The sequence below is a fragment of the Mya arenaria genome, chromosome 4 (genome assembly GCF_026914265.1).
Source record: "Mya arenaria isolate MELC-2E11 chromosome 4, ASM2691426v1".
Lineage (NCBI taxonomy): Eukaryota > Metazoa > Mollusca > Bivalvia > Myida > Myidae > Mya > Mya arenaria.
In genome coordinates, this window is record NC_069125.1 from 2246669 (window position 1) to 2265802 (window position 19134).

General features: G+C 36.5%; 1 protein-coding gene across 4 annotated transcripts in view; it reads left to right on the plus strand.

Moving 5' to 3' along the window:
- LOC128231876 (tetratricopeptide repeat protein 37-like) overlaps window positions 1-19134 on the plus strand; it is a 54729-nt gene that overhangs the window by 5375 nt on the left and 30220 nt on the right. For all 4 annotated transcript variants that reach the window (XM_052945126.1, XM_052945127.1, XM_052945128.1 and 1 more), the window contains exons 3-12: window positions 435-578; window positions 1325-1416; window positions 3042-3123; window positions 3467-3562; window positions 5364-5472; window positions 6829-6981; window positions 9126-9227; window positions 10012-10157; window positions 11390-11467; window positions 12848-12936. In XM_052945126.1, the coding sequence (XP_052801086.1) occupies window positions 435-578; window positions 1325-1416; window positions 3042-3123; window positions 3467-3562; window positions 5364-5472; window positions 6829-6981; window positions 9126-9227; window positions 10012-10157; window positions 11390-11467; window positions 12848-12936 (1091 nt within the window). The remainder of the gene's footprint in view (window positions 1-434; window positions 579-1324; window positions 1417-3041; window positions 3124-3466; window positions 3563-5363; window positions 5473-6828; window positions 6982-9125; window positions 9228-10011; window positions 10158-11389; window positions 11468-12847; window positions 12937-19134) is intronic.

The window sequence follows — 19134 nt, forward strand, 5'->3', positions numbered from 1 at the left end:
CCATTTTAAAATCTAGCTAAAACCCTGCAACTGGGTTTGACGGTGTAGTTTTCCTGATGGGTAGTTTTACATGGCACATGAACCTGGAACACAACGGATTGGATGAAGTTTAATAATGAGGAGTTTTATGTAATGTTTTTCAAGTTTATTATCAAAGGTAAACAATAACTACCATTTAAAATGATTTATGTATTAATTAACATTTATTGCACAGTGCACACCTCAGAGCTTCTATATACCGACAATTTGCCGGCCTGGATCGATTTTGACCATGCCGGACCGATTTCAGGAACAGAAAATGATTAAAAAACCAGTTGAGGTTCCAGAAGCTCTGCCATTCATATTTAACCATAATCTGAAATGCATATATCCCTGGTATGTTCTAACTATAGATGACTTCAATAGTTTATTTTTTAAATATTTCTATCATTCAGGACATCATTGCCTCTGATGGATCTAACTACATGGCCTTTGTGTTGACTGCTGTAGCCGCGGAGGGGCTTTCTCAAAACGACCAGGCTCTTGGCGCATACAGAAGAGCAGTGCAGATAGATGATACACAGATTCTAGCCTGGCAGGTAAAATCATTGATTGTTCAACAAAGTGGTAAATTTATTTTCATTATATGCTTTCAAGTGGTTTATAGAGATTTATCAGTGAAATAAAATCGATTAGTATTAACTTGATATTCTTCACTGTTTTGAAATTAAAGCCTGCATTAGGTTCCAGATCAAACGTCAGCACACACTATATGACGTTGATGTAACTTCCTGTTTATATTGTTTGTTTATATCTTCTAATGAAGGTGTGACGCCAAAACGTTTAAGATAATAAATTTTACATGTTTGTGTGGTTTATTTTATTCATATTCATAATGCGCGCATACAAATTTGCGCGTTGTTCTAACAAATAGTAATTAAATGACTTTTAATTAATTAATTAATTCTATTTAATCTAGCTTTTAGACAAGATAGTATATGTTTGTAAAAGAATAGTAGATTGATTCGAATGGCACCAATTATTAGTGTAAATGAGGTAGGGGAGAAAACTCTTCTTCCAATGAAATTGAATGTTAAGATTTCATGCTCTTCAACTTAAAAGGGCTAGACACCAGATTATACACTTGCAAGAAAAAGAAGAACATTGTTATAAACTTACCCGGTACATGGAATTGATATCGTAGTGTACAATGCATTGAATCTTACTCACTGATATATGACATCGCTGATGACACTTGCATCTTTCGTAGTTTTGGGGCATTTTTTTAAATGCAAAATTGGCTAGAGTTGCCTTCATTCAATAAAACTGTTTTGTTTTTTTCCAGGGCTTGGGCACATTTTATGAAAAGAACTCCATCCCAGCCTATGCCTCAGACCAATGTGATGTCTACTTAAAGCTCATTGAGTTCAATAAAGGGTAATATGGTGATTTAGATATCTTAATATGAGAATAAGCGTTAAAAAAATATAGGCAGTGCAAAATTCACAATTTATGAAATGCAGTTTATAATTAAGGAGGAAGTGCACTGCCATGAATCTAACACACCTTTTTAAAAAAAGGCCTGTGTGACTTTCAACTTCACAATTTAAACTTTATGAATATTTAGGGTTTTAACTAGAGGGTTATGAAAGTGTGCTGCACCATGTCCTTTTTTGGTAGCACCCTTCTGCCCACATAGAGATAAACAGGTGCACCCTTCTGCCCACATAGAGATAAACAGGTGCACCCTTCTGCCTTCATTGAGATAAACATGTGCACCCTTCTGCCCTCATTGAGATAAACATGTGCACCCTTCTGCCTTCATTGAGATAAACAGGTGCACCCTTCTGCCCTCATTGAGATAAACAGGTGCACCCTTCTGCCTTCATTGAGATAAACATGTGCACCCTTCTGCCCTCATTGAGATAAACAGGTGCACCCTTCTGCCCACATTGAGATAAACATGTGCACCCTTCTGCCCTCATTGAGATAAACATGTGCACCCTTCTGCCCTCATTGAGATAAACATGTGCACCCTTCTGCCCACATTGAGATAAACATGTGCACCCTTCTGCCTTCATTGAGATAAACATGTGCACCCTTCTGCCTTCATTGAGATAAACATGTGCACCCTTCTGCCCTCATTGAGATAAACATGTGCACCCTTCTGCCCTCATTGAGATAAGCATGTGCACCCTTCTGCCCTCATTGAGATAAACAGGTGCACCCTTCTGCCCTCATTGAGATAAACATGTGCACCCTTCTGCCCTCATTGAGATAAACATGTGCACCCTTCTGCCCTCATTGAGATAAACAGGTGCACCATTCTGCCCTCATTGAGATAAACATGTGCACCCTTCTGCCCTCATTGAGATAAACAGGTGCACCCTTCTGCCCTCATTGAGATAAACAGGTGCACCCTTCTGCCCTCATTGAGATAAACATGTGCACCCTTCTGCCCTCATTGAGATAAACATGTGCACCCTTCTGCCCTCATTGAGATAAACATGTGCACCCTTCTGCCCTCGTTGAGATAAACATGTGGCCCCTTCTGCCCTCATTGAGATAAACATGTGCACCCTTCTGCCCTCATTGAGATAAACATGTGGCCCCTTCTGCCATCATAGAATTCAAAACTGAAGACTGTCAACTATTTCTGTTGTTTTTATTAAAAATATGATAATAATTACTTCACAAAATTTACATATTTGGCAGTTGGCAATAGACACCAAATATGACTCAGTTCAAAATATTCCAGTTTGTCACAGCTCCATTCAGTGTGCCCAGTTCAAAATATTCCAGTTTGTCACAGCTCCATTCAGTGTGCCCAGTTCAAAATATTCCAGTTTGTCACAGCTCCATTCAGTGTGCCCTTTTCTCCCATACCACCCTCTCCCTCTTCTGCAGCACCCGTCCATTTAAAAACTGGCTAAAACCCTATGATTTTGTCAGTTTAACTTCATGATTTTACAATGTCAACTTAGTACATTACAACTAACAAAGTAATGATTTTATCTTATACAGTTAAAAATATACTGTTAAAAGAGCTATGTCTTTTTCAGACAAGAGGACAAGATATATGAGCTGACAGTGAAGCTTGTTAAACTGACGGAATACGTGAATGATCCCGCCAAGATACAAAAGGTGAGCGCTAAAAAATTATAGGTTATTTAACATTGTTCTGTACAATACAGAGATATATAGACACAGAGTACACAGCTTGGAATATAAAATATTGGATGAGCCGTTATGTTTTATAAGATATTATCAATTTATCGACCGTAAATATGAAAAACTGCAATCTGATTTTTTGTCAGCAGTCTTATATCACTGGTTTCTAGACATTCACGACAAAAATTGGCTAATTTCAAGACAAAAACTAAAATAAGTTGTCAAAACGCCCTATCTGTGAGAAGTACAGCTTTCAAAGGCTGATGTTTCACTCACATAATTGATCATATTCATTTTGCTTGTAAAATCATTTCAGATCCTAGAACTATCTGGAGAGTATCTCGCTAGCCATCCTATGTACAGTGATGAAGTCGAGACCATTCTAACATTCTTCTTCTCACAGACTCTCCAGGTCAGCATCCTTCATACCTATTATATACCATGCAGTCAATGCGAGTACCCTATTAATTATATTTTGTAACAATATCTTTAATTTCAAGATTAATAAAGAGTTTGATCTAGCTGCTTCAGGGTTGGACGATCTGGAGGAGGAACAAAAAAATAATGTTTTTGGATAGGCAAGGGAGGAAAAAATGATGATTTTAAGTAAGAAGAAGAACAAATTTGAAATATTGATTTTTTAGCTCCACTGGCCGAAGGCCATGGAGCTTATGTCGTCACAGATTGTCCGTCGTGCGTGCGTGCGTGCGTGCGTAAACTTTTACTTTAAACGACATCTCCTCTGAAACTGATAAGCGGATTTTGACAAAACTTCACAGGAATGTTCCTTTGGTGGTCCTTTACCAAAATTGCTCAAATGGTTCCGGTCCATTGCACAATATGGCCGCCAGAGCTAAAAATAGCAAAATCTTTAAACGACATCTCCTCTGAAACGGGTCGGCAGATTTTGATGAAACTTGACAGTAATGTTCCTTGGGTGGTCCTTTATTAAAATTGCTCAAATGGTTCTGGTCCATTGCACAATATGGCCGCCACAGCTAAAAATAGCAAAATCTTTAAACGACATCTCCTCTGAAACGGATAGGCAGATTTTGATGAAACTTGACAGAGTTGTTCCTTGGGTGGTCCTTAACCAAAATTGCTCAAATAGTTCCGGTCCGCTGCACAACATGGCTGCCAGGGCAAAAAAATAGAAAAACCTTTAAAGAACATCTTCTCAGAAACCGATGATCAGATTTTGATGAAACTTAACAGAAATGTTCCTTGGATGGTCCTTTATCAAATTTGCTTCAATGGTTTCGGTCCACTGCACAAGATGGCCCCCAGTGGTAAAAATAGAAAAACCTTTAAACGACTTCTCCTCAGAAACCGATGATCAGATTTTGATGAAACTTGACAGAAATGTTCCTTGGGTGGTCATTAACCAAAATTTGTTAAATGGTTCCAGTCCACTGCACACCATGGCTGCCAGAGCTAAAAAATAAAAAAAACTTTATACGACTTGTCGTCGAAACCGATGACCTTTTTTCGATAAAACTTGACAGAAATGTTTGTTTGGTGCTCCTTTACTCAAATTGCCCAAATCATTTCGGTCCACTGCACAACATGGCAGCCAGAGCTATTAAAGTAAAAAATTTTTTTAAATAACTTCTCCTCAAAAATTGATGATTGTATTTCTATGAAACTTGACGAAAATGTTCGTTAGGTGGTCTTTGCTTGAACCGTTTGGCCAGTGGAGCACAGGCACTGATGTGCCTCTTGTTTGTCTTAGGGTTTAGCTTCCTTTTGTTTAATTTATAAGAATAGGATACAAATGTACATCCAGCCTAGAAAATCTAAATTATTTGTAATTGTGGGAAATCACATACCTTATTTAAATAATTGGTTTGAATCAAGATTTAGGTTGATGTCACTGAATACTGTTTGAAACATTGCGACTGGTTGAAATTTGTTGTGACAGGTAAAATTTTACCTGTCGCAATGTCCTGTGAAGAAAAAGGTTTTCGCGTTGTCTGAGTACATGTAAAGTTAATCTCAGATTAGGGACTTGCTTACATTTAAATCTTGTTGAAAATGAAGGATGTTGTTCACAATTAATCCTTTTTCAGAAGCCAGATTTACTTTCTAGTTATATGAAACTTTTCTTTTTAATTCATATACTACATGTATATGGTTTGAGGTATGTTTGGCTTCCTTTTTAACCAATTTTACTCTGTATTGTAATATTCTAAACTTAATTTTTACTTTTTTAGAGGGATGGTGATAGCATCTCCAAACTGGCCCAGACTTATCTTCAAGTTTACCCAGCATCCTCGGTTGTACTCAAACATTCCATTCTAGGTTGCCTTGACAAAATGATAGGTAGGTTAATCTTCAGGGTTAAAATTCAGCCTTTGTGTCGTTAGATATAAGTACATGTTTGTCTGTTTTCTAAAAAAGGAAATATAAGCAATTAATATAATATTTGTGTGGTTGTTGGCAAATATTTATTAACAAGCATGAATGTACGATAACTCCTCCCACTTTTTCTAATCTGGTCATATCATGTCAGATATGAGTCTGGTCATATCACTACAGAGATGACATCTGTCCTATACACCAGTTTTAGCAAAGCAGTGAATATGATAAAGACATGGGCAAAACATTGCAAATACATTTAAACACTGTTTATCTGAAGTCATCAGGACCCAGAATTTTTTTTCAAATAATTTCAATTCCGCTGCCTTCATTTCCCAAACAATGTGAAATAAGATGGATTCCTAATCAAATGGCGTAAAGAGCTAATGGAGGGTCTTTCCGTAGGACGAGCAGCCTCGTTCTGGGATAGACCTCTACCTAATATACCAAACCAACTCAGAAACTAGTAGAATAATAACACAAAAGCATATGTGAATTTGATTCTTCTATTGTCCATCAATAAAGGAAATATATCCTAAAACCCTATACAGTTACATTTCAAAGCAAGAACAGTGCATCGAAACATGGACAACAATTAACAGCACATTCACGTAACTACATTATTGTAGCACGTGCCATACATAGTACATGTATCACGGCGATTTGAGCAATGTTGCACAGCTTGATTTGCAACCAAGACAGCACATTAGTGTGAAGACCGATTCCTGAAATCCTTACTTGGCAAAGGCATTTAAATTTACCGACAATAATTAATTTTTTTGTGTCATTTGTCCAATAGCCAGTTGTAAAATTACTGGGACTTTTTATAGTACCCGACGATGTGTCCATAAATGACATATGAAGCGTGTTTAGTGTATTGTCATCACATTCACACCTTTGGCATTATGGGCCAATCGTTGTAAAAACAAGACAAACAAACTTTATACACAATAGCAGCTTTGTTGGCAAAAGCTTTTTAATTCTATTTATTCAACATTTTTTTCGAATATTCGAATACCGATTTTGACACACATTTATAAGAAGCGTTAAATGTTCTTCATTATCATCTCAAACCGATGCCCATGTGCTATCACCAAATGGTTTGGAAAATATGAGATGGCTGAGTTCGAAAACAATGATTGATAAATCCGTGTGAAAAAACTAATCAGGATCGTATTTTTATCTTCGTAATAGTGATAATTTCAAAACGACAGTGTTCGGATTAACAGTGTCTAAATGTAGTTCAAGATAAACGTTACTCTAGTCTTATTTCAATAAGATCAATTAAACAGTGTTTAATTATTAATTTCTTTATTAAAGTTGATGAGACAGTAGCCACTAAACTCCCAGACCTGGTATTGAGGTATGAAGCTGTGCTGGGTGGCTGTAACTGTGATGTGATGACAGTTGCAAAGGCGGCCATATCTTTTACGAGGAAGGATTGTACTTCAGCGCGGAAAATTCTCCAACAATGTAATAATTGGTTCCCTGTACTGGAATTTTAACAGTGTTAGCTAAAGTGCATGGGTAAAGCTGTCTTATGCCAGAGAAGCCTTGGCTTAAAGGGGCTAGCCACCAGTTGAAACAATTGTAAGAAAAAAAGAAAATTCTCAAAAACTTATATAAAATGGACATTTTTGTGTACAATGCATTGAATCTTACTTACTGGTGTATTACATTGCTTACGACACACGCATCTTTTACAGTTTATGCACATTTTTCCAGTTCGAAATTAACTAAGGTTGTCTACCTTGTAAAACCCATTAAGTTTAAAAATAGCATCGGTATATCTATCCGTACTCATAAACAGATATGAATTAGCTGGGAAATAATGATGGGCTGTAATAAACAGGAGAACACAGATGAGACAGCAACATGATTGTTGCAATTATTATTTAAACCATGTAAAGTGATGTATATTCGGCCTAATAGCTTGCAGGAAATACTGTATTTGCCTAATATTGGACTATCTTGTGTCTTACCCCTTCAACAGCAAAAGGATTATGTTTGAGGTTTATTCCAGCAGGAAAGATAAGCATTTAAACATTATTTATTTTAGTGTTGATTGCTATACTGCTTGTTCACTATTTGTTTCATTTTATTGCCTGATTTGGATCAATGCTATATCATTTCGTTTTTATGCCCCCTTTTGAAAAAAGTGGGGTATATTGTTTTGCACATGTCGGTCGGTCGGTCGGTCGGTCGGTCGGTCTGTCTGTCTGTCGGTCGGTCGGTCGGAATACCAAATGGTTTCCGATCAATAACTTGAGAACGCTTTGACCGAGGGACCTCATACTTGGTATGTGTATTGGTCATCACCAGCAGATGAACCCTATTGATTTTGAGGTCAGTGGGTCAAAGGTCAAGGTCAGTGTGACCTTTACATGAAAAACGGTTTCCGATCAATAACTTGAGAACGCTTTGACCCAGGAACCTCATACTTGGTAGGTGTATTGGTCATGACCAGCAGATGAACCCTATTGATTTTGAGGTCAGTGGGTCAAAGGTCAAGGTCAGTGTGACCTTAACATGAAAAACGGTTTCCGATCAATAACTTGAGAACGCTTTGACCCAGGGACCTCATACTAGGTAGGCTTATTGGTCATGACCAGCAGATGAACCCTATTGATTTTGAGGTCAGTGGGTCAAAGGTCAAGGTCAGTGTGACCTTTACATGAAAAACGGTTTCCGATCAATAACTTGAGAACGCTTTGACCCAGGAACCTCATACTTGGTAGGTGTATTGGTCATGACCAGCAGATGAACCCTATTGATTTTGAGGTCAGTGGGTCAAAGGTCAAGGTCAGTGTGACCTTAACATGAAAAACGGTTTCCGATCAATAACTTGAGAACGCTTTGACCCAGGGACCTCATACTAGGTAGGCTTATTGGTCATGACCAGCAGATGAACCCTATTGATTTTGAGGTCAGTGGGTCAAAGGTCAAGGTCAGTGTGACCTTTACATGAAAAACGGTTTCCAATCAATAACTTGAGAACGCTTTGACCCAGGAACCTCATACTTGGTAGGTGTATTGGTCATGACCAGCAGATGAACCCTATTGATTTTGAGGTCAAAGGTCAAGGTCAGTGTGACCTTAACATGAAAAACGGTTTCCGATCAATAACTTGAGAACGCTTTGACCCAGGGACCTCATACTAGGTAGGCTTATTGGTCATGACCAGCAGATGAACCCTATTGATTTTGAGGTCAGTGGGTCAAAGGTCAAGGTCAGTGTGACTGTAAGCTGAAAAAAGGTTTTCTGATTGTCCATATTTTATTTTCTTATATAGTAGACAGTAGAAATTTATATGTCACTAAATGCATGAGTTGAAGTATCAGTTTTCAGTGAACATCTAGTTTAATTATGCCCCCCTTCGAAGCAGAGGGGTTATATAATTGCTTTGCACATGTCGGTCGGTCTGTTGGAAGACCAAAGCTTGTCCGAGTGATAACTCAACAATTCCCGGACCTATGGTCATCAAACTTGACATGAAGATTAGGTATGACCAGTAGATGACCTGCCTCATATGCATCCAATGACAAATCAGCTGTCATTTCAGTCCATGCATATTTCATTCAATTGTCCAAATATTTCTGGCAACTTGTTCATTACAGTGTCAAGTTCTGGTGGTCAGCTGGTTTGTGTTGTGTGTCTTCAAGCCAAAATGGAATTTGAACTTCACCAGTATATTTCTGCTATCAGAACTTGCAAAACAGGTAAATGTAACATTCAAGAAACCTGAAACTCAAAATGCTTTACCTTTTAAATGAAAACATACATTAGGCTAAAGATTAAGTATTTTGTCCAGGTATTTGAATGTTTTTTTTCTCTTGATACAAACATAAAGATATTAGGGCTTTCAAAGAATGAGGAGAGCTATTCTTCTCACCCTGGCTACGGCATCACAATTTGGTTACAATTTTGCATTCAAATACTGTCATAGCTATATCATAGTAACTGCATGATGTCTTAGATAATTACTGTATACAAGGGTCCCCAGACATCACTCCAAGTTAAAAAATCAAGTAAGACAACTCATGATTAAATAAAATGCCAATTATCACCCTTGCTTGTCTTTCCAGAAATTCTGGTGAAAATTTGTTCAGCAAGAACTATCACACTACCAACACCAATGTGTTTCATTCAAACTTAAAACAAAGCTTCACTTATAAAAGACCTACTAAATATAGCTGCAGGCAAGTTAGGTAACTCTCATATTAATTTACGCAAAATAATGGCAATTGCAAAATAATGGCAATTGTTAAAAAAAAAATTGCAATTTCCATCAACTCCATATCTCTCTTACCGCCATTTGTATAATCAAGCAGGCTGTCTTATTGACAGCTATGGTTCAACATGAAAGTATTTCAGTTTTCTTATACATTGCAGATATCTTGATTTAAAATATTCAGATCATGTTTTATAATGTTTACCTTGTATAAAAACAGATATGAAAGAAAATATTTTTAATAATTAAATAAAAAAATATTTGTCTTGTAGCCATGGACCTTGTCAACAGAAAGGACGCAATTCTCACTCAGCTGTGTGGTAGCGTACGTCAGGTCATCAATGTTCTAACTGTGCGATCTCTAACACAAATAGGCGACACTGCCTCACTTAACAGGGCTTTGGGCATCATAGAAAAGGTAATGATTCAGTTTTCTCACTGTTTTTATTGTTTGTGTTATCAGAGTTAAGTTAAGTTTTACTCTTAGGATTTGCAACATTTCACTTACATAAATAAATGCTGAAAAAATCAGCTTCAAAGAGTGTCAAACAATATTAGCTGTTTAAACAGTGTCAGTATCTTTGGCATCGCAAATTTGAGCTATGGGGATAATGTCCTAGGATCTAATGTTGTATGCTCCATTTAAGTTTATATGAACATAATGGTCAAATCCATGAGTTGGGATTTTGAGCTTATGGATTGCCTGACCAACAACAGCCAGGAAAATGATTGTCCCATTACCATTAAAGGGACTAGACACCAGATGGTCCAAAAATAGGCAAATACATTATTTCCTCAAAACAAGCCTAGAACTATCAATACAATCTAGTATGAGGCTGATGATACATCACTTTACTTGATTAAAAGAATATTTTGTCACTGTCTCAGTGGAGTTAACCTGTCTAAAAAATAACGCATAAAGTTTTGCCAGTTTATAGTGACACTGTGTAAACTTAGCATGTGAAAGTCACATGATTAATACAGATACATAGAAAGACATTATTTTTGAATTTACAGGTATTTTTGTGGTAGACAAACCCAGAAATATACACAAAAACAGAAAGATCCATGTGCTGTTAGGGATGTGCTACATCAGTTAATAAGATTCAATTAAGGAATGAATTGCGGGGTTGATGTTATTAACGGGAATATGAACGCAATTGGGCTGGTCAAAGTACGCGTGGAGTCCTTCGGACTCCACACACTTTGACCAGCCCAATTGCGTTCATACCCCGATAATGACATCAACCCCGCAATTCATTCCTTATATTTACACCAATAGTTCATTATTTTATTCAAGAAATGTTAAAAAAATACTTCATTTCATTTCGGATTACCTTTCAGTTATCCTTTCTTACCCATTCTGTAAATAGGACGACCCGACTGTTACCGGAAACATTTTTTTTCAAATGACGTCACAAAAACGCGGGAAAAGATCAACCACTCGAAATCACTTTTAAACATAAAATTGAAACACTTTGAGCAACAAAACGTTTAAAATATAATAACTTTTTATATTTTACGGGATCTGCTGACACAATACAAACAATAACAAGATCAATAGTTTTCATGTATATTGTTATGCGATGAATTGCTATCCAAACATATCCGAAGATGTTGCGTTCATCGATTGATGTTTATTCTTTTCAGGATCTAGAGCACAGTGAGTCCACACAACTCATGAAAGGGCAGATATGCTTCAAACTGGGGGATCTACAAACTGCAAGGGTACTCCTGACTTTCTTCTTGATGCTGCTTGTAGACATGTTCTCTATACATTGAAACTTAACAATAAGTTCATGGGACTTATTTATTTTTAACATTTATGCATAATTTTTGAATTTCTTTGGTTATAATCTGCACTCTCACAGATTTACCATTCAGACAATTTGTTAACCAGGTTTTCACATAGGGAAACCTGGTTATTAGAATGACAAACGTTGTTGTTCAGGCGTCAAACTCACCTATGAAACTGAATATCTTCAGTAAGAGTTGACATATCTTCACCAAACTTGGTCTATAGGAAGAGTTATGGATGCCTTTAATGGGATTGCGTTTGGGGTCCCAAGGGTCAAGGTCAAGGTCACTGTTACTAAAAATAGAAAAACGGTTGAAACTGAATAACATTAGTTAGGGTTGACATATCTTAGCCAAACTTGGTATTTAGGAAGAGTTTATGGATGCCTTTCATTGGATTGCGTTTGGGGTCCCTAGGGTCAAGGTCAAGGTCACTGTTACTAAAAATAGAAAAACGGTTGAAACTGAATAACTTTAGTTAGGGTTGACATATCTTGACCAAACTTGGTATAAAGGAAGAGTTTATGGATGCCTTTCATGGGATTGCATTTGGGGTCCATAGGGTCAAGGTTACTGTTACTAAAAATAGAAAAAACAATTGAAACTGAATAACTTTAGTTAGGGTTGACATATCTTGAACAAACTTGATATAAAGGAAGAGTTTATGGATACCTTTCATGGGATTCGTTTGGGGTCCCTAGAGTCAAGGTCAAGGTCACTGTTAATAAAAATAGAACATGGTTGAAACTGAATAACTTTAGTTAGGGTCCACATACCTTGACCAAACTTGGTATAAAGGAAGAGTTTATGGATACCTTTCATGTGATTGTGTTTGGGGTCCCTATGGTCAAGGTCAATGTTACAACATTGAAAACCTGGTTTCGTCGCATTGCGGCGTTTCTTGTTTTATTTTGTCTTAGAATGAACTAATATTTGCGTTAATGTGTGGAAACCAGTGATATAAGATTGCTGACAAAAGCAGTTTTATGATGTACGTTTGAAAACTAATGTTTTATGGCTAAAAGCATTACTAACAGTGTATGAAAAATGAGTTTTCGCCACAAAACATCATACTTTGAACGTTATTATGGAAATTGCAATCTGATCTTTTTTCAGCAGTCTTATATTACTGGTTGACAAAAAATTTAAAATTTGTCAAAAATGTCAATCGGTGAGAGTGCAGAGATTAAAAATCAAGGTGTACATTACAAGTCTTGTTTCAGTGCTATATGTTAATGCATATATACATGTACCCATTCTGATTTTTTTGTATGCCATCTTGGTTCATGATGTATATATATTACATTTCAGTCATGTTTAATTGGAAACTCCACAGAAAAGCAAGACCTTGAGGGTCAGATATTCTTTGCAGAAAAGGACTTCAAGGCAGCAAAACAGATGTGAGTTTTAAGAATATTATTTTTTTTAAGGATGCACTCTTACTTAACCTTATAAATACATTACTTTTTAAATAACCGTAATGCCACACCAAATAAAGTTTAGTTCCTCGGATTTTTGCCGAAAAAAATTGGAGCGAGCGAGCGAAAAAAAAAAAAATTGTCAGTTTTCATTAAGAGTGAAAAATATATTTTTCCTTATATTCAATATAAATAAGGAAGATTGTTCAAAATAATTGCCCTTAAACCCATTTTAATGCCATCTTGGACCGAACCTCTAATGGACATTGGGAAAATGTCGGAATACATACTATTTATTCATCTGTGTTTAGTACTAACATTATATGGATAAATCTAATTTCTTATATAATTAAAACGTACTTTAATATGACGATCATTCATAATAATAAATAACCCTGCTTTTAGTAAAAAGTTTGAAACGACTTATATAAATCTACCTGAATAAGTTTAACATCATATGCAACTGTATTTAGACAAAACTTAGGATTGATTTTGGATTTGTAAAAAATGATCACTTACACAGGCATCATCAAACATCAGACTCCATATAACATAGGCTAAATTTTGTTTTTATTATCACAGGAAATGCAATGACATGTGCTTATTAAAACAAAAAGAACAAGGGTATTTTTCAGAGTACTTTTTTTGGTTATTTAGATGTTTTTATGCACCAGCCAATCGTATATGCCCCCCCCCCCCCAAGTCCGGAATAGCGGGGACTTTGACTTTCGGTCTCTCAAAATCCGGGTAAAACACCCGACCTGTAGGGACACACTGCTGGTAAAATCCCTGCCAAATGGCCCTGCAACCCCGAATACCTATGTGAGGCCCATTCCCGACTATTTTCAATATGAAGACAAAACCACATTCACTAGGCACTGCGGGGCCACCTGAAAGGTAAAAACACAGCCCATTGCCTCTGCCGTTCCCTGGAACAAGGGCGAAGGGTGGGCGGGGGCAGTGGTTACAATTGACAAGTGCATTACAATCCCGGATTATGCTGCAAATAAAAACAAAATATAAGGTGATAAACTTAGGCTTACTTATGTTGAGGTATATCCAGACCAGTGTTTATATAGCTATTTGTGAAAAGATAATTGTTCAAAACTGTTGTTTTGTCAGAATTTGATCAAAAATGAGCTTGATACATCAATTTGGACCAAACAATGACTCATGTTCCAGTTAAGTTGACCTGTCATCTTCAGCATCGTTTCACAAGGTTATTTCTCATTTATATTGTGTTTATAATTATCATCATTGTATTCATATTCAATCTCATCATTTCATCATTTTATAAAGTTTCATGTTTTATCATGTTTTTAGGATCTCAAGATGTTTCATATTTTTTAGATTTATGTTAACAGTATTTTATGTACAGTATCTTATGTCTGTGTTTAACCAAATTTCAATACTTTTAATCTCAAAGCAAATTGATTTTACAACTGAAAGGTCTGACTGATCATCTGGCCTTGACAATATTACATTTGTACAAATATTTCATTACTGGTCCAGACAACTATTGTATAACACTACTTAACATTTACTGACAAGTTGTTACCTTATTATGCAACAACGTCTGGCTTTTCGAGTACTTATACTTGGTTTGAGCATAGGCCATCAGACTTGAAATATCAACTGTTTGGCTCTCTTCAAACCAGGTACCCTCCAACCCAAGGCACAAGTGGTCTTAACGACAATAATATATTAATCAGCCAGGACTTTGACATACAGTCAACAATAACAACAACTAACAAACGAACGGCTGAAAACTGGTGATGAATCCAAAATCATACAATTGACCACTTGTTGCACATGCTGAGGGTGCCACATACAAGATCACAAGGACCAGTCGAAGACACAAGACGTCCGTTGGTACAAGAACGTGAATCCATTCAAGCTCTCCCATCCAAGGAAGAAAACACTATGGCCGAACGAGGACAAGAAGTAGCCAGGCAAGCCGAGGCAGACCCTGGACTTCAAGCCGGGCCGGAAGGAGCTGCCAGAACACAAGGTAGGCCTCCTTTTAAAGTGGAGTTAGTTGGGAAATATGATCCCACTGTAGATGCTAAGACTTGGGTGGAAAGGTTCGAGTATTTTGGCCGTGTTACTCAAACCGATATGGCATCTCTCGCCAAATTTTTTGGCATGTATCTTGCTATAGGTACTGCCTTTGATTGGTTTACAACATTGTCCGATGACATAAAAAATGATTTCAATACATTAAAAACAAAATTTATACAACGTTTTGGTAAAAAAATAGACAAGGTTCAAACATTAGCTGATTTATTCCACATGAGACAAAGGTCAAAACAAACAGTTAGGGATTTTATTTATGAGGTGCATACAAAAGCACACACTGCCGACATTTCCCAAGAAAACATTTTAAGTGCAGTGAGTGGTGGATTACTACCACATATTAGGGCTGATTTAAAGCGTAATCCTCCACAAACACTTGAGGGATTAATTGAAACAGCAGAATTATCTGAAAACGCATATGCAATTAATCCACCACAAATAAATTTCTCTGAACAAAGTCTTGCAGAAGTAATCAAAAACGCAATAGGTAATGTCAATATGGCAGAACTGAAAGAACAAGTTGATATTTTGGCGGCAAATCAAGCAGAAATATGCTCAATAAACAAATACAATCAAAGCAGTAATCAATTCAACAATAGAAACCAATTCAGATACCAAAACGCCACCTCACAACATAACAGAACAACTCATTTCAATCAGGACTCAAGGCACAAAAACTACAACAACATCTCACCTGCATACCACCAATCAGAATGTAGAGCCTGTGGGAAGGCAAAACCTCATACTTTTGCACAGTGCTTTGCAAAAACCAAAGTTTGCCATTTTTGCGGCATTAAAGGCCATATTAAACCTGCCTGCTTGAAATTGAAGCAGCAAGATAGAAAATAGGGATACTCGCCTGCCGGTGGTAAAAGGGGGAACCACATGGATAGGCCAAACGTAAACAAACTACAAAACTCTTCTACAAATGGAACTTTCAAAACAAACAAGATTATTCTAAAGCCTCAAAAGCAACAACACCTTGAGAAAAATGAAAAAATGAATTCAAACACAATTCCATCTATAGCAAATGTGTCAAGTAAAACTTCTTTAAACAGTAATTCTATTGTTGTACAAATAAAAGATGAAGAAATTAAAACTTTAGTAGATTCAGGGAGTAGTTTATGTTGCATTAAGAAATCCCTCTTACAAAAGCTGTGTCCAGATCTGAAATCATTCAATAAAAGCAAATATTCACATGTTAAAGGCATAAGTGGAAGAATGATAAAAGTTGATGGTACTGTAAAATTGACAATCACGATAGGAGACAAGGACTTTGAACATGATTTTCACATTTTTGATGATATTCATCACTCTTTAATCATTGGAATTGATTTTCTCCAAAAACATGAATGTACTCTGAACTTTTCAAAGTCACAATTTGAAACCAACACTGGTGATCGAATAATAGGCTTTCTCTCAACCTTCAAAATTGGTCTAGTAAGACTAACTCAGTCTGTCAATATTGCACCAATGAGCGAATGTCTGGTGCCAGTTAGATTGTCAAAAATTGCTAATGATGAGGTAGCACTTGTAGAACCAGTCAACTCTTTAACAGATAAGGAGATAGGATTAGCAAAATCTTTGATTAAATCAAAGCATGGTAGAGCTATGTGTAGAATTTTAAATCCCTTTCCATGTCAGAAATATGTTGAATCAGGCACTGTCATTGGCAAATTGGTTCCAATTGATGAAACTTCAATTAGTGCTCCTTTTCAAGAGGATGGCAGTAATGACAATCATGTCACAGACAATGACAATGTTGACATTGACAACAATATAGGAGTAAATTCAACCTCTCCAATTGACAGTGATGAAATATTAAAAACTTTAGGAATTTCATTAGAGGACTCTGGTGTATCTCAAGACGAAAAATTAAAATTGAAGAGTTTTATTGTCCGGAATAGAGATATGTTTGCATTAGACACATCAGAACTAGGGTGCACCAAATTACACACTCATAAGATAGAAACAGGAGACGCACATCCTCAAAGACAGTATCCTTACAGAGTAGGGCCTGATCAAAAGAAAGAAATTGAGAGTCAAGTCAATGATATGCTAAAACATGACATCATAGAACCTTCAGATTCCTACTGGGCTGCACCTGTCATTCTTTGCAAAAAGAAAGATGGAACATTCCGTTTTGCAATTGACTACAGGAAACTTAATGCAGTTACAGTTCCTCAAAATTATCCTTTGCCTAGGTTTGATGATGTTGTTGATTCGGTGAGCACCAATCAATCAAAAATTTTCTCAGTGCTAGATTTAAAAGCTGGATTTCATCAAATTCAGTTGGACCCTGAAACAAAGCACAAGTCAACTTTCACTTGTCACTTAGGAAACTACAATTTCAAAAGACTTCCCTACGGCCTTCGAAATGCGCCGATTGCATTCCAAAAACTTATGTGTACAGTTCTTAGAGATATCAACTTCAAATTTACATTAGTTTATGTTGATGACATTTTAGTGCATTCTGCCAATGTAAAAGAACATCTAGAACATTTAAAAATTGTCTTTGACCGATTGCGTGAAGCAAATTTAAAGTTGCAACCCAAGAAATGCAAACTTGCTACACATAGGGTAGAGTATCTTGGTCATTTTTTCTCAAGTGCAGGTATTGAAGTCAATCCAAAAATAATTGAATCCGTAAAAACTTTTCCAGTTCCTAAAAATCAGAAACAGGTCAGACAATTTATGGGACTATGTAATTACTACCGCAAGTTCATTCTCAACTTTGCAAAGATAGCTCAGCCTATGTATGAGTTGACAAAACTTGTAAATTCTTTTAACTGGAATGATAAGTGTCAAATAGCATTTGATACATTGAAGGACAAACTAACTTCAGCTCCCATACTTATTTTGCCAAACCTTGACAAACCATTCATTGTTTCAACTGATGCCTCGAGTTCAGCTATAGGTTTTGTGTTAGGTCAGGTTGACAACAAAAACAGAGAAAGAGTCATTTCATATGGAGGAAGAACTTTACGTAAAAATGAGCAAAATTGGCCAATTTATGAAAAAGAATGTTTAGCATTGGTGGAAGCAATCAAACAATTTCGACCATATTTATCATCATCCAAATTTACAGTTTATACCGACAACTTTGGCGTCAAACACTTTCAAAAACTTAAAGATGTCAGTGGTAGGAAAGGTCGATGGGCAATGTTTTTGCAAGAATACAATTTTGAGATTATTCATAAATCAGGTACAAAGAATGCCAATGCTGATGCATTGAGTCGAAGAGACTATTTGCCTATGAATGAACAAATTGACCATAACTCAGTACAGGTGAATTGTCTAGATTCAAAATATTTACAAGCCGAGCTATGTTTTGATGAAACTTCATTAATAGCTGCAATGGATATTGCAGATGACAACGAAGATTTTAAGTCTTTAGATATATCGAGCATGTTCAAAGAAAAAATCGACTTGTCAAAGGATCAGTGGGAATGTCATGATATGAAACCCATTCTTGCCTATTTGGTAAAAAATGAACTACCTGAAAGTCTTGTTGAAAGTAGGAAGGTCATCATTATGTCAGAGCAATATTTCATACGTGATAAAATTCTCTATCATATCTATGACCCAAGCTTAAAAAGACATAAAAATCAGTCACCTTCATGGGCACAGGTTGTTTTACCTAGGAAGCATAGGTCAAACGTCATGAAATCTTATCACGAACAACACGCTCATTTAGGATTTGAGAAAACATATCTTGCAATTAGGGCAAAATATCACTGGCCAAAAATGTACCGTGACGTAGAAGAACACGTGAGCAGTTGCTTAGAATGTCATAAAGCCAAACGCAACTATGACAACTCGACACCACCATTACATCCAATTCCAGTGCCTCCTCATAGCTTTTATAGAATACATCTTGATATAGTTGGACCACTACCTCCATCGAGTGAAAACAAGTTCAAGTATATACTAGTGGTAGTCGACTCATTTTCAAATTGGTGTGAAAGTTTTCCAATGCGAACTCAGGATGCTGTTGAAGTTGCAAAGATTTTATTTGAAGAGATCATTTGTAGATATGGAGCTCCTAGGATAATTGTCACAGACCGAGGGTCAAATTTTCTTTCAAAGTTAGTGTCTGCTGTT